Genomic DNA, 15,020 nt, shown 5'->3' with positions numbered 1-15,020 from the left:
TTTCAACACACAATTTTCTGATCGTTATCGATTATTTATTTATGTTTTTTTACACGTTTGGCTGCTGCTAGAAATCCTCCTCCTCGCGTTAACGTGCTGTCTGTTGTTGCGGGAGTGTGGGGCGTTATGTTTGTCGCCACCAGTCAGTGGTGATGTTGGCATCGTATAGTCTATCCTGCACTGACGTCTATCTGTGCTCCCACACCACCCCGTCAGAGCAGTCATATGTAAAGACGTGTATGGTGGCACCGAATGGATCCTTTCTGGAGCGTGTGTTGCTTGTTTTGTCCCAAGTTTTCCAAAATGGAAACTTAAACCGTGGTGCTTCTTCCCGGTTTGTCCGGGATGCCGAAAGGATGCTGCTGATAGGGAAACACCGGCTGTTTGTTGGCCTCCCCATAAGCAGAGTAGAGGCGTGGAGAAATCCCCAGGATGTATTCAGTGAGTTTAATGACTCTAGCTTGGCTGTAAGAGAATGTCGCTTAATGCAACATCTATTGACAGCGTTGCCATAAAGTAAAGTACAAACTCTAACTCCTGGCCATGTACCCATTAAATATAATGATCATGGAGTGTCTGACCCATCAACATCGCCATAGTCTCGGTGTCTTTTAATTTCTCTGCCTCGGGGTAAATGAGCCCACTTTAATCTCGGTGCAATCATTACAGTTTCAATTTTAGGACGGACCTCAACTCCAAATTGTTTTTGTGGGGATCCCGGTCTGTGACAGGACCCAAGTGCCAAGATTCTGAGTTGATGTGCTGTTCAGAAGCCTTTCCCTTTTCACCAGCATACCGGCTGATTAATATTTGGCATTCAATTCGGGGGGGGGGGGCAGCCAAAAGGAAAACGACAGCTCAAGTGATGCTGCATATACTGAATCATAATGGCGGGAGGGGCTGTGTCTTTGACCTGACCTCAGCACCCCTTACTTTTCCGAGCTATCAAGACGTATCCGTGGATACGAATCACAGAAGTGCCCATTCATTCGGTGCTGTAGCTACTCGAGGTGGTCTGCACCGTGCCGTTGGAGTGCATTGTTGATTCACTGTGCACCGGGGCTTTCGTTTCAGTCGAGCAGCACATCTCAAAGGCAACAGCAAAGATGTGATGTTACTGTGGGATCATAAACCTTTAATGCAATGCATGTAAAGATAAGCACCCAGCAATATCACATGGGTTTGACCCCACTCAGGGTACGGCAAGGTCTCCACGCAACAATTACCCTCCATCGCTTTGTATTTTTCCGTACATGAGGCAAATCGTCAGTCAACCTCGGTGGCTGACAGTCTTGAGTGCTTGGATCACTTCTGCGAGGCCAGTGCAGGGGCCCGGCCTAAAGTACAAATGTCACCCGGTCGCTCGGCACGGTCGAATCACTCAGCAAGTTGTGCGTTGCCATGGCAACCGGGCCAAGAGCGTATATGTACAGCAATGCACTTAAGTATTTCTTCCAAATGTATCCTATTATTATTCATAAACTACCCACAAGTTCACTCTGAGCAAAGATTATGTTACGTCGTGCGGGTCTGCCCGTATCGAGAGGGTCTGTACACGGTGTGAAACGTTTAAAGTTCAGATCAGTTTAAGAAAAGAAAATCATACACTTGACAGGGGAGTACTTATGACCACGAGAGTGTGGGCTGACAACGTCATTATTCACTGTAGCAGGAGCTATTACTCATAATGGAAGTTTGCTAGCTCAGTAGACTTCATTGGGCTTGCCATCTTTGCCGCTCATGCGCTGCGTCTTGATTGTCAGAGAATATATTAGGCTAGATTATTGAGAGAGGTACAGGTGAAATCTAAAAAAAAAGAAGCCGGAGAGCTTGCTCGATCTTTGCAAGTGACAACGCGGGACTGGGACGTCACAACATTATTTAACATTAGGTTTGCAACCCTAGCCCCTGGCAAGGATATGCAGACAGTGTGCAGTAGAAGTACTCCTACGTTGCTAAACTTTGACTGTGTTGTTTAGCTGTTGTATTCTTATGAGGTTTAACAGTACAATGTACGCTTACTACTGTAAACTACTAATAAGACACGTTAGCGCCTAGCTAACGGGTCTGGCCCTTTAGCCGAGCAGTTAGTGATGTCGCCTTGTGGCGCAGTACACCCCGTATCGAATCCCGCACCGGGCAAGAAAATAACCGGTTACACTACGTTTTATATCAAATGACAAAGGGTCATATCCTTCGAAGGCCAATTGTTAACATGTAGTGGTTATGGGGATACATAATTCCCCTTATTGAGCTGGTAGGAACGTTAGTTTACAGCTGCTGTTTTCTCGGTTCGGGTTTACAGTGGTGCACTTCCGCTGCGCGGGTTTTTGTTGTTGTTGTAATGGTGGAAGGAATAAATGGTGCACGTTGTGTAGCCGAAAGAGAAAGTTGTCACGAATCCTGCTTGAGCTCCTCTACAAACTTTTATTTAAGCTATATTTTAAACCAGATTAGAGGAACAGATAAAGAAGCACACTACTTTTCATACATTTAGTTCCACTTTTCATAATGTAAAGGTAATCTGTAGTTTTAACAGGGAGGGTAGGGGTAACCTTTGTGCACTGGCCAATACAATTTATCTCACAGCAATCATTTTCTGCCAGCAGGTTCCCAACTGCAATCAAGGAAATCTAGAAAATGGACAAAGACCTCCTTTTCCCGACTAATTATCATTAACCTTCCTGATTAGACTTTGATGGAAGAAAAAAAAGAGGGGTGTTTGCTGATCCCGCACACCAATTTAATAATGACTCACAGCTTGTCTCTGATTAATTCATTGTTGTTAAGCTCTCATTTGTATAGATGCTCCCCTTTTTGGGTTAGTGCTCCCACCAGTAATGTATAATTTGAAACAAAGCAGAGAATACTTTTGATAGGGATCAGTTCAAGACCCACGTGGGCACTGTGGCCAGTGGCTTGGTGCAGCGTGTGGGTTACCTGGGTGAAACTCGGTGGTAAAGCTGCAGGTTTCGTGATGTGTTTTTTTACCAGAGCAGTTTCTGCATGCTGCACTATGAGCAGGGGCTCAGGTACTCTACACCGGGGTCTGTGGGCCGGAATAATTTTTGTTGTTGGCAAGTGTATTGGAAGGGTGTACATGGGAGGATGTAGCTGGGTCTTCCCCTGTAACAGAGTGTTATGGGAAAGTGTGCAAGTGTGTTAAGTGTGGGTCACATTTAGGGCTGAAAAAGATGTTGTTTCAGAATCGGCATTGCACTATACTGTACATGAGCAACAGTCACATCACAAAGGATGCAGTGGAAGACAAGTTGGGCCCATTAGTCATTTTAAGCTAAAACACTTTTTGCTTGATAGAAAACGAAATCTAGCAAGGTCAGCTTTTTCTGATTCTTGAATTAAGACATTCTAGCGCATCTGACAAACACTACAATTTAGTCTTAATTTGATTACTTTTTGTGCTCCTGCCTCATTTCCCCCCTGAAATCACCCTAATAGTTGTTAAAGTGAGCAATTCTTTGCTAATAGAGTTTTGAAAGTTAAACGCTTCATATATTTGGTGAAATTGCGTAACTTGATTTTATTTTGTAATAATGCAATACATATTGTAAAAACTTAAAATACTGCAGTGTGGCGTTTTCTCAGTATCGTTCAGCTGCAGCCGCATTGCATGTAAACCTTTGTTGACAAAATCATTCTCCAGTCAGATTTTTTAACTCAAACTTGGTGCTCCTGATTCCCTTACTGAGTTTGATTTGGGATTGGTACGTTCTTTACCATTTCCCAACTGGTGAGTCGACTCCTGTTTTTGCTCTTTAGGATCCTCAACTCCTTAGTTAGCCCTGGCTTAGCACTGTTGGCCTTGATAGTGGTCATCCTTGCATGGCATGTTCCTCACAAATGGAAATATAGAGGCACACATTCTTCTTCTTCTTCTTTCAGCTTTATGTTAAACTCATTGATCAGCTAGTCACGTTATCTAAGAAGCTGGGCAGGTTTTGTGAGTCTACCTTTTTTAAACTGTTGTGATTTCTATATATTTTTTTCTTCTTCATGTAGGATCAATTTGAACAGCTACCTTTAATGTTGTAAATATGTGGTCTTTACTTTCTGTAAAGTTTGTCAGGTGGGCATAAGATAGTTTATTTTTGCAATGAACTCCACAGTGTACACTATTCAGTCTCCCCTAATGATGACTGCAGATTTGCAATGTCTGATTTCAAATGAGTCGACTTGTCCCTGTAATTGTCATTCCTGCATACCTGCAAGGAAAAACTGGGCATTGTGCATACAACTGGGAATTGTGAAAGCATAGTTGATAGCCTATAGTCTGATTGAGGAGAACTGTGATATGACCCACACATTTCAACACTAATCTTTATTTGTTAATATGAAAATACCAGCCTCCTCCCTTGTCTTCCTGCTGAGTCCTGTATCTCTGTCCACCTGAATCAGCTTGTTGTCTTGCAGGTCTACAACACCATCTGGGATAGCAGCTGATAACCAAGATTTGCAGGGAGAAAAAAACCCCGCTGAAATGCAGGACAAGTCATTCTTAGTCTTGGTCAGCATTTTCATTTCATCCATTTTGTTTCACAGTGAGTGAACATTACAGAAGCCTAATCTTAGAAGTGTCATGCTGTAATGTACTTGACTGGTGAAATACCTCGGCACACTTTCCCGTTCCCCACCGCCTTGAAGTGCATTGAGTTGGGAATAAGACACTCCTACCGGCTGTCAGGTCTTCGATTAAGATGTCCACGAGAGAGCTCAGAAATGTGGGATAAGGACCTAAAGGCAGGATGTCTATAATATTCAACAGCTAGCAGATACTGACTGATGGCAAAATGCATATTTCACCAGTACCATGAATTTTAATGTAAATGTAAACAAAGAAAAGGGACATCAATTCACCGTAGCTGGCAGGCGTATTGCCATCTGGAAGACAGGCACAGAGCCAACTGGAAGTTAAGTCATGAATGTCATCAAGCATAACAATCATGTCACTACCAAATCAGGCCTATTCATTACACAGGTGACCGTAATGAAAGTGATTGTTGTAGATTGCGGTTAAAAAAAAACGTTTATATGATTTTGTCATTCACAAAAACGGAAGATTGAACCTTTTTTCTTTTTTTTTTTTCGTGCCAGAAATCACTTTTTCAAGGTAGCCCACCATTTTTATCCATTCATTTTTATCTATTTGATCAGATTGTTGATCTATTTTAGGGGGCATTAATGTACGTTGTTAATAGAATATACTGCTTCAATCACAATTGATATGTTGTTGTGATAGGTGTTATTCAAATACCGATCGACGTGTCGAGATGTTACTTGTCAGTGTCAGGTTTAGGGAAGTGTGTCTTGTTTTGCATTTGTCAGTCTGTCGACGCTTTTTACCCCTGCCTGAATTGCACACATGCAGATGCACACACTCACTATTCAAGACACATCGGCTGGGGGCTCTCCCGCACACGTAAAAAGGGACACGTCAATACCTCAGCAATTAGTACGTCAATAAACTGCACTTCCAATTTTAACAGATTCAGGGGTATCGGGACCCTCGTTGGATTTCTGTATATTTGTGTTCGGCTGTCGATCTTAATACGTATTTGCTCTGTTCTTTAAAATGTGTCTTGCTAGGACGGGCAGGAAAAAAAAAATATTGATTCAAGGGTGAAACAGTGCACTGTCTGCCCATATTCACGTATACTTATAGACTGGCTTTGTGCGCCCTATCGCTTTCTCTCTCGCACACAAATACACCGTTAGTGTTTGGGTGCGACTTGAACCGAGGACGCAGAAACTGGAACCACCTTTAAGCACACGCACGCACATGCGCGCACAGGTTTTTCAAGCCATTGTACCTTGATAATACCCCTCTCAAAAGCCTGCTCCCATTTCAAGTCCCCATTAGAAGTATTAACTCACGTAAATTAAGTAATATTAGTCTGGAAGAATTTGCAGTATGAACAAAGTCAGTATTCTTTAGCCTTTGGTCATTGAGATCAAAGAGGGAAGTGGTACAGGGGATAGTAATTAATGAGGTGACATAGCAGGTTTGGAATCAAACGTGATGATTACAGTGTTTCAATTAGTCAGTGTCAACGTAGCAGAGATGGAAATGGCTACATTGTGCATTGTTGCAAGCTGCAATCGGTGATAACACTGAGACCCTCTGGTTACATATTCTACATGAGCTGACATGGCTTTGCCGCCTCTAGACAGTGAGCTTTACCCACGACTTGGTTGTCAGAGACCTCGGGTAATAAATCAGCGAGAGTCAGAAAATCCAGGCCTGTCCTTAGACACCCTGCAGTTCTCGCGAACCTAATGATGTCCGGGAGTCTAATTTGCGGTCTTTCAAGACGGTGTGAGATTTTGAGATTTTGAACGGATGCTGAAATACAGCGCAAGTCATTTTAGCGTTGACAATATTAGACCCTTCTGAATATGCCAATCAGTGCCCTCAAGTTTGCTCTCTATCGCAACGCTTCAGATTTCTACAGTGTGAAACTTAAACAAAAGAGGCATTCATTAAAGCTCTGTGACAGAAAGGAAACCACAGAGTCATTATGTTTTCGCGTTTTGAAAATGTCTCATTTCCTTTTGCTGTTGAAAATATATATAAAAGGAAGGGAGAAAAAACCAGGGATTTGCCACACTAATTTGCTTTGCTAATTATTATACTGTGCTTGCAGGCTGTATGTTGGGATGCGTCTTATTGACAATGTGGCGTCGTGCCATTTTACAGTTTAGAGTTATAATAGGTAAAAAAAAAGTTGAGTATGGAAAGGATTCAAGATTATTCTGATGATTACATTCATCATTCTGGTCTTTACGGCTCACTGGTAAGAGCAGTTTGGTAGCCACATCACACCAGTGATAGCATCATCGCCTACATAGAGTTATGTCCTCTGGATATCACATTGTCTCAAAAGTATATTCATATGCAACAAACCTGATGTGTCTGAATCTTCACACAGGAACATTTGAAAGTAAAGATTGTTTTAACAAAAATTTCCCTTCTGTTCATTTCACAGGCAGATCAGCAGATGACCTAATGGAATTGAATTGGGGAACCATCCTGTTGTGGGCTCTAGTGTTGGACTGTGGCTTGGCTGCAGGCAGTATCCTGTACAGGGTCCAAGAGGAGCAACCCCCAAACACCCTCATAGGTAGCCTGGCAGCAGACCAGGGTCTGCCAGACTCGGGTCACCTTTATAAATTGGAGGTGGGGGCCCCGTACCTTCGTGTTGATGGAAAAACGGGAGATATCTTCACCACAGAGATCCCCATAGACAGAGAGACCCTGAGGGACTGTCGGACCCAGACTAAAGGGAAGCCCTGCTACCTCGAATTCGAAGTGTCGGTGACGGACCTGATCCAAAACCAGAGCCCACGGCTCGTTGAGGGTCGGATTGAGGTACAGGACATCAATGACAACACACCCCAATTCCCCTCTTCCGTACTCACTATCTCCGTCCCTGAGAACACACATATGGGGGCGCTCTTCTCCATACCCCTAGCTACAGACCGGGACTCGGAGAGGAATGGTGTGGCTGACTATGCCCTGACAGCAGGGCCAGATGCAGCAACTCTCTTTGGCCTGCAGGTAGCTGAGGACAGGGGTGAGAAGCTTCCCCAGCTCATCGTCCTGGGCAGCCTAGACCGTGAGTTAAAAGATTCCTATGACCTGACCATCAAGGCAGTGGATGGAGGAAACCCACAGCGCCAAAGCAGCGCTTTGCTGAGAGTGGTGGTCACCGATGCCAATGACAATGCTCCCAAGTTTGAGAGGTCTACTTATGAGGCAGAAGTGTCAGAGAACAGCCCTGTTGGGCACTCTGTGCTGCAGGTGAGGTGGTATTACCATTAATCCTCTTGTGTGCCCTATGCTTTTGATATTTGCTCAAATCACCCCTTTTGGTGACCAATCGAATCTTGAGTCGCTATTTTATGATACTCTCTGCATTATCAAAAAAACAAAAAAAACAAAACAAAAACAAACCTCATTTATCCATCAAAGTGGCTAATTTTTCAAAATGTTGACAATTGAACTTTCTGATTTTTCCTCTGACATACTGTCGATTTCATTTGTAACACCAAATCTGAGAAATCCACCTTTAGTTTTGTTGGGCTGTTTTAAAACGGAGTCACCATCTTTCTTATACGACCAGCTTAGGATCAAAACAGCCCTGAGAACAAGACCACAAGGAAGTCATCCAGGCATATCCTCATTTATTCATATTCTTAAAACGTGTTATAGTCGATGGATATACATTTTATTTGCAGTGATATTTAACATGGTAACCTGATAACATGAGCATTATCTGTACGTGCTGTTAATTAAGCTTCTTAGTGTTTGGTTTAGTGTTCTTTATTTTTTTAATAGCTGCATTAAATTGGCATTAGAATTTAATATTTAGTAATACATAATTAAAATTACATGAACATATTCATATTATACAATATAATTATTCAGGGCTAAATAATTAGTGCTGCTAATGATTATTGATGAACATCCTAAATGTTATGTTATATATTTTCATGTGACCGAATATGGCAATTTTCTGGCTCTCATTATATTGTGAAAACATAACAAAATAAAAAAAATGAACAAAAAAGAAAAAGAAAATTAGTTAACCTTCAAAAGCAGGAATTTAAAGTTAAATATGCAAGTTAAATGTTCCTATAATAACAGCTACCCACAAGTGCTGTACCAAATATTGATAAACACTTATTATGGCAATCCATTCCTTCAGCTATCTGTCTCTGTCAATTGTTTTTTGAAAGAATATCAGCAAGTTGTTGCCTCCAGTTTAAATCTCTAACTGTTGACGTTCCTTTCGATTTTAGGTGAAAGCAAATGACTCTGACATGGGCCCTAATGGAGAAATTGAGTACACTCTTCATCAAGCATTAGACCCAGTGCCAAAACTTCTCCGAATCGATCGGTCCACTGGAATTATCTATGTCAAAGGATCACTGGATAGGGAGGAAATCAGCAGCTTGTCTTTCTACGTGGTCGCAAGGGATAAAGGTCCACAGCCTAAAAGTTCCAAGACCTTTGTAACTATTGAGGTAACTGATCAAAATGACAATGCTCCAGCTGTGGAAATACGTGGCATCGGTCTTGTGACTCACAGTGAAGGGGTGGCGAACATATCAGAGGACATGCCAGTGGGAACAGCCGTAGCCTTGGTGCAAGTGTCTGATAGGGATGAAGGCGAGAATGCTGTGGTCACCTGTGTGGTAGCAGGTGATGTGCCCTTCCAGTTGCGCCCTGCCAGTGACTCTTCCAGTGACAACAAGCGCAAGTATTTCCTGCAGACCACCACCCCTCTTGATTACGAAAGAATAAGGGATTATCGTGTGGCAATTGTTGCTGTAGATTCTGGCAACCCAGCCCTCTCTAGTACAAACTCTTTAAAGGTGCAGGTGACTGATGTGAATGATAACTCTCCAATATTCTCACCAACCCTGTTTAAGGTAGATTTTGCTGAGGAGAACCAACCGGGGGAGAAGGTTGTGGATTTGACGGCTTCGGATGCTGACAGTGGCACCAATGCAGAACTCCTCTATAGCATTGTTTCAGACTCATCCATCAAGGGCCTTTTTGAAATTGACCCAAATTCAGGAGAAATAAGAGCCCGAAGCCCTCTTGATCGAGAACATAAAGAACACTATGAGTTCCAGGTAACTGCAGCTGACAAAGGGTCCCCCAGCCATAAAGGAACAGCAACCGTCATGATTAAAGTTCTTGACCGAAATGACAATGACCCCAAGTTTATGTTGAGTGGCTATAGCTTCTCCGTCTTGGAGAACATGCCTCCTCTCAGTCCTGTTGGCATGGTTACAGTTTTAGATGTGGACAAGGGTGAAAATGCGCGTGTTCACCTCTCAGTTGAGCCTGATGGGGGGAAGTTTGTGGTGCAAAATGGCACAGGCACTATTCTCTCCAGCATATCTTTTGACAGAGAGAAGGAGAGCAGTTACACCTTCCGTTTGAAAGCAGTGGATGGAGGGGAGCCTCCCAGATCTTCATATGTTGGTGTTACTATCAACGTGCTTGATGAAAATGACAATGACCCCGTGGTCACCAAGCCATCCAATTCCTCTTTCAGGCATTTGTCCCCCCTTGCTTCCCCAGATAGCCATGTGGAAGTAGTGGAGGCCGAAGACCTGGACAGTGGGCCTAATGCAGAGCTGGCCTTCAGTATCACTGGTGGAAACCCTTACCAGTTATTCCACATCTCCCCCTCCGATGGAGAGATCACTCTGGCTAAAGAATTGACCAGAAAACACGGTGGGCTACATCGCTTGGTGGTCCGGGTGAGTGACAGGGGCAAGCCTGCACGTCACACCACTGCTCTGGTTCACATCTACATCAATGAAACCATTTCAAATGTGAGCTTGGTTGAGGCACTAGTAGGACACAGTCTCTACACACCGTTGGACAGAGACATTGCTGGTGACCCCGACAGTGGTTTCGCTGCTCAGCGCAGTAACATTCTGTATGGCAGCCTTGCTGGTGTGGCCGGCGTTGTGATGTTAATCTTGGTGGTTGTATTTATTAGACATCGCATCCACAGAGAGACAAAGAGTGGTTACCAGGCCGGTAAGAAAGAGTCAAAGGACCTATATGCCCCAAAACAGGCACCAAAGAATGGGAAAAGTAAACAAGGGAGGAAAGGAAAGCCCCCAAAGTCCCCCAAAACTCTTGGCGAAGAGGAAGAAGTCAGCCTTCAAAAGAGTCTTAAGTTCAACCTTGATGGAGTTAGTGATAGTCCCAGGATCCACCTGCCCCTAACATATTCTCCTGGAAGCCCTGATATAGGCAGGCACTATCGCTCCAATTCCCCCTTACCTTCCATCCAGCTGCAGGCCCAGTCACCCTCAGCCTCTCAGAAGCATCAGGCTGTCCAGGACCTTCCAGCCACCAACACCTTTGTAGGAACAGGAGGAGACGATAATTCTACTGGCTCTGACCAGTACTCAGATTACAGCTACAAGACTGGCCAACCAAAGTACACCAACAAACAGGTAAAAGCCACGTTTGTTTATGAATATTAGCCACTCTCCCTGTCTGTTGAGGTTGTCATGCATTGTGTTGCTTACAGAGGATCAATATATAGAGGGATATAAGGGGAATGAATACCACCTTTCACATACGGTATACCGTTCTTGTGGCATGGAACAATCTAATGACTTTCAATATGGAAAAAATCTGTCCCCCTGGCACTAGATACGAGAGAACGATGTCTTTAATTGTAATGAGAGCAATAAAATCCTGATAGATGGCTAGATACATACATACATACATACATACATACATACATACATACATACATACATATTAATTTAAAAGTTCAAAAAAGTGACACCAACAAACAGCAAAACAAAATGTTACAATTAAATGTAATAAAGCAATAAGAATGCCACGATCAGTCCCTGAACAGTCTCCCGACTATTGACATATCTGACAGATCAACATATTACACAGTCATATATCACTTGTTTATCACTGCCACTGCCGCCTGCAGGCCACATCACCCTCAGGCTCCCTTACTTATTGAAAGTGAAAGGAAGACACAAGTCAACTTCTGGCACAGTAAGCAATAAATTATTGGGGGAAAAAATCCCATGTCCTCCCACTTACATGCACTTATATACAGTCCATAAATATAAAAGGAAAGTGGTTTGATAAATAGGTATCTCCATATTCTTGTACTTATAATAAACAGATCAAGCACGAACTCGCATCCTCATACTAGATCCATATAAGTTGGAGCTTTCACATGCAAGGGAGTCTGATATTATGGATTATACATGAAACTGAAAAGTGTTAAATTATCCTCAAGTTTTTACCATGTATTTCTCCCCGTCATCGTTTTTCTACTTTCTCGGTTGCCTCTCTCTATGAAACCGTAGGTCAGTGTGACCTTACATACTCTGGTGGCATAAGCTTGTCTCCACGGTCTTTTTTCGCTAACAGAGAAATGAATTCAGTTTAACAGTAAAAGATTAAACTGTCCTTCAACATATAACTGATATGTTGGAGTAAATCTGTTTTCCGTTATTTCTTTTCCCCGCTGAAATCAAAACCAAAAAAAAAACAACAAACATCTGTGATCCAGCTGTGACTTTGCTTACGTAAACAAACGGATTTTATGATTGCCCTCGGTTTGATTTTAAGAATGATTTGTTTACACCCATGTTAAAAGAATATTTTTAGTGTTTCCCTTTATATTCACACTTGCAAACTGTGATTACTGAATACATCCGAGTCTACCCCCCAAAAAAATACACAAGTATTGTCAATCATTTCCCTCAGCATAAACTGCAGTGACATGTTTGTCTTGGTATTTATGTTGCTCCTATTTAACTTGCCTTGGGGTGTAAAAGCTGAGTGTAAACAAATAGCTGTAAAAATGATCTGGTCCAGGTATCAAAATATGCAAAAAAAAACTCAGAGGGATTGGTTCTCACGGAGTTGGACATATTGACGTGTCCAGTATATGTGGGTGACCGGTATGAGGACATGAAGGGTCTGGTCTAGCCTGTCTCTTTGTGCTGTTTTTGTTGTTATTGTTTTTTATGATTAATTAATCCAGCCATGTGGCAGTGGAGGTGAGCGGCGTGGGGATGGCCCATGCATCAGTGACTTACTTCTGTTCCTCTGCCTGACCTCCAGCGCTCTGATCTCTGCAGGTCGCTTGCTCTTATCTCTTAACTCCTTATGCTCTTATCTTGTCTTATCTTTTCAATATTTGGCACTGCTTGGCACTGCCATGGAAACAGAAATATTAATAGACTTGGAGGGGATTACAAATGGAGAAAAAATATAGAGAGTAGGGATAAAGAGCCAGTGCATCTGTAGATTTCTGTGCCATCTGCAAATGTGTCTTTGAGTGTGCCTTTGTGCATGTGTGTATGCGTGTGTGCCTTTGAGTGTGTTTGTGTTTATGTGTTTGCTGGGGGGGGGGGTACAGGCCAACAAGGCCCATGTATTTATTAAGGGTGGACATGGCCACCCCTGAGCCAACCCCCCCCCAGATCTGCCCTTGCCTGCACAGAAGGTACCCAGTGTACATGCACTAACATGCCATTTCCACACATCAGGTTGCAGTTGCATACAACCTTTAACGCATACATTTTCAGCCCAAGAATAATCTGTGACAAGCAAGTATGAAGTTTTGCCATGCTTTACTTTATAATGACCAAATGCAATTTGCCTGTGTTGTTGACAAATTTCCAAGTGTTTCATAATCACCCAGACAAAAATAGTTAACGAGTTAATAATAGACATGGAAGCCGAAAACTTGTTGGTTTGCCTTGTGCATATTGAGTATATGTGGCTCAGTTTATTACATATCTGGCTTCCGAGTTCGTCAATACAAGTCGGCTGGTAGGGAGTCACAGCAGATGTGTGCTGACAGCTTCGGTGATCAGAGGCCTTTGTAGGTGGAGTCAGTTAAGAGAACAGTCACCTACAGTCACCACCGTCTTTTTGATGGGCAGCATAAGGGACCAGAATGACTCTAAACAAGACAGTATGTTTGGATAAATATGTATAATGTCAGTCTCCGTGTTTAAATGTGAACCTTTTGCTTAGAAGAGGGATCGTTTGGAAGTGTAGCGCAGATGTAAGCTGTCTACCGGCTCTCGGTGCAGGATTGTGTTTGTGGTTTCTCACTGTGATAATGTAAACTGCATGAGACATGATTCAGGTGACTGACAGCCTGTGTAAAAACATGGGCAGATGTTAAAACTCATGTGACATATCTCAGCAGATGTTACCTCATGTATAGTACCCCCCTCACACATCGGGATGAACAGATTGACCAAAATAAATAATGAAAGTCACTGCCTAGTGATGTAACAGATGTTGAGTGGTGCCCTTGCTTTAATTAACACTTCTCTCAACAATGGCTGTTCAGTGGAAACGCAGACAGGTGTCTGTGCTGTGAACAGAGGTTCTCCACTTTGGAATCGATAATTACAACTTGTGGGATTGCATATTTCAATAGACGTGTAGAAAACCAAAAGCACATTTGCAAATATTTATTCTAGATACACAAACAGTTACTTAATTGTTGCGTTTCTTGATATTGTAGCGAATTCAGGGGACAACGCAACCACAGGAACTGCCGCGGCTGGGAAGCGAACCTGTATCGCCCGCACGCAGGAGACATCGCTAACCGCTCGACTCAAGGGTTGGACTCTCCAGCCAGTAGCCAGCGTGTCTTCTTATCCATGCACGTTACAATATGATCGAGAATAAAAGAGCTGATGGCGCCGTGGGTGGCAGCCTCGGTACAGCGAGCTCTAGAACGTTCTTTGCTTTTTGTTTATTCTCTGTGTGCTCGGTCACTCACTCACTAGAGAAGAACTGCTTAACATTGCAATACGGTTCGGCTGCGGCCTGGAGCCACCTCGACACGCCCACCTCCAGACACGCCCTTGTTCCGCCGGTGCGCCGCCGAGGCGCAGACAGCGGGAGATTTCGAACTGCGCCCCCAGCGATTCACCTGGCGAACTTCCGCTACCACGCCCAAACAAAATGGGCGAGCTGTTTTCTCCTCAACGGGGCGAAGAAGGACTTTGCACGTTCGGGCACCCCTTGTTTCACTGAAACCTGACGTAGCGGATTCATCCCAGTAGATTACACCTGCTGGGCTTCCGACTACACCGAGCGGATCGCGTAACGGAATGGATCAGGGAAAGCGAAGGGTGGAGGAAATTGCCTCTATAGAAACGAAAGTTGGTGTACAGATGTCATTACCTGATATCAGACAGAACTGTCAGCTCGTTACACTCCATTTCCATCTTGAGTCTGACATTGACTCCACTCTAACCTATTTCCGTGGGGGCGGCGGGGGGATCCGATTTCCCTAAGCACCCACTAGAGACCAACGTATCTGCCTGAGGCCTAGTCCACACCTACACAAATACTGTTTTACATTAATATTTCTCCTGTAACCGGTTATTTTCTTGCCCGGTGCGGGATTCGATACGGGGTGTACTGCACCACAAGGCGACATCACTAACCGCTC

The 15,020-nt window shown here is 43.5% G+C and overlaps 1 protein-coding gene across 1 annotated transcript in view; it reads left to right on the top strand.

The window, feature by feature from the left end:
• The first annotated feature begins 7,015 nt into the window (after positions 1 to 7,015).
• Positions 7,016 to 15,020, top strand: part of pcdh1a (protocadherin 1a) — a 100,135-nt gene continuing 92,130 nt past the window's right edge. Inside the window, exons 1-2 of the mRNA XM_056285329.1 lie at positions 7,016 to 7,819; positions 8,821 to 11,007. Coding sequence (XP_056141304.1) covers positions 7,025 to 7,819; positions 8,821 to 11,007 — 2,982 coding nt within the window. The 5' untranslated portion in view covers positions 7,016 to 7,024. The remainder of the gene's footprint in view (positions 7,820 to 8,820; positions 11,008 to 15,020) is intronic.

This window comes from Lampris incognitus, chromosome 8, assembly GCF_029633865.1.
Source record: "Lampris incognitus isolate fLamInc1 chromosome 8, fLamInc1.hap2, whole genome shotgun sequence".
In the NCBI taxonomy this organism is placed as follows: Eukaryota; Metazoa; Chordata; class Actinopteri; order Lampriformes; family Lampridae; genus Lampris; species Lampris incognitus.
Note: the sequence above shows the minus strand (reverse complement) of the source record. Positions and strands in the feature narration are given on the sequence as shown.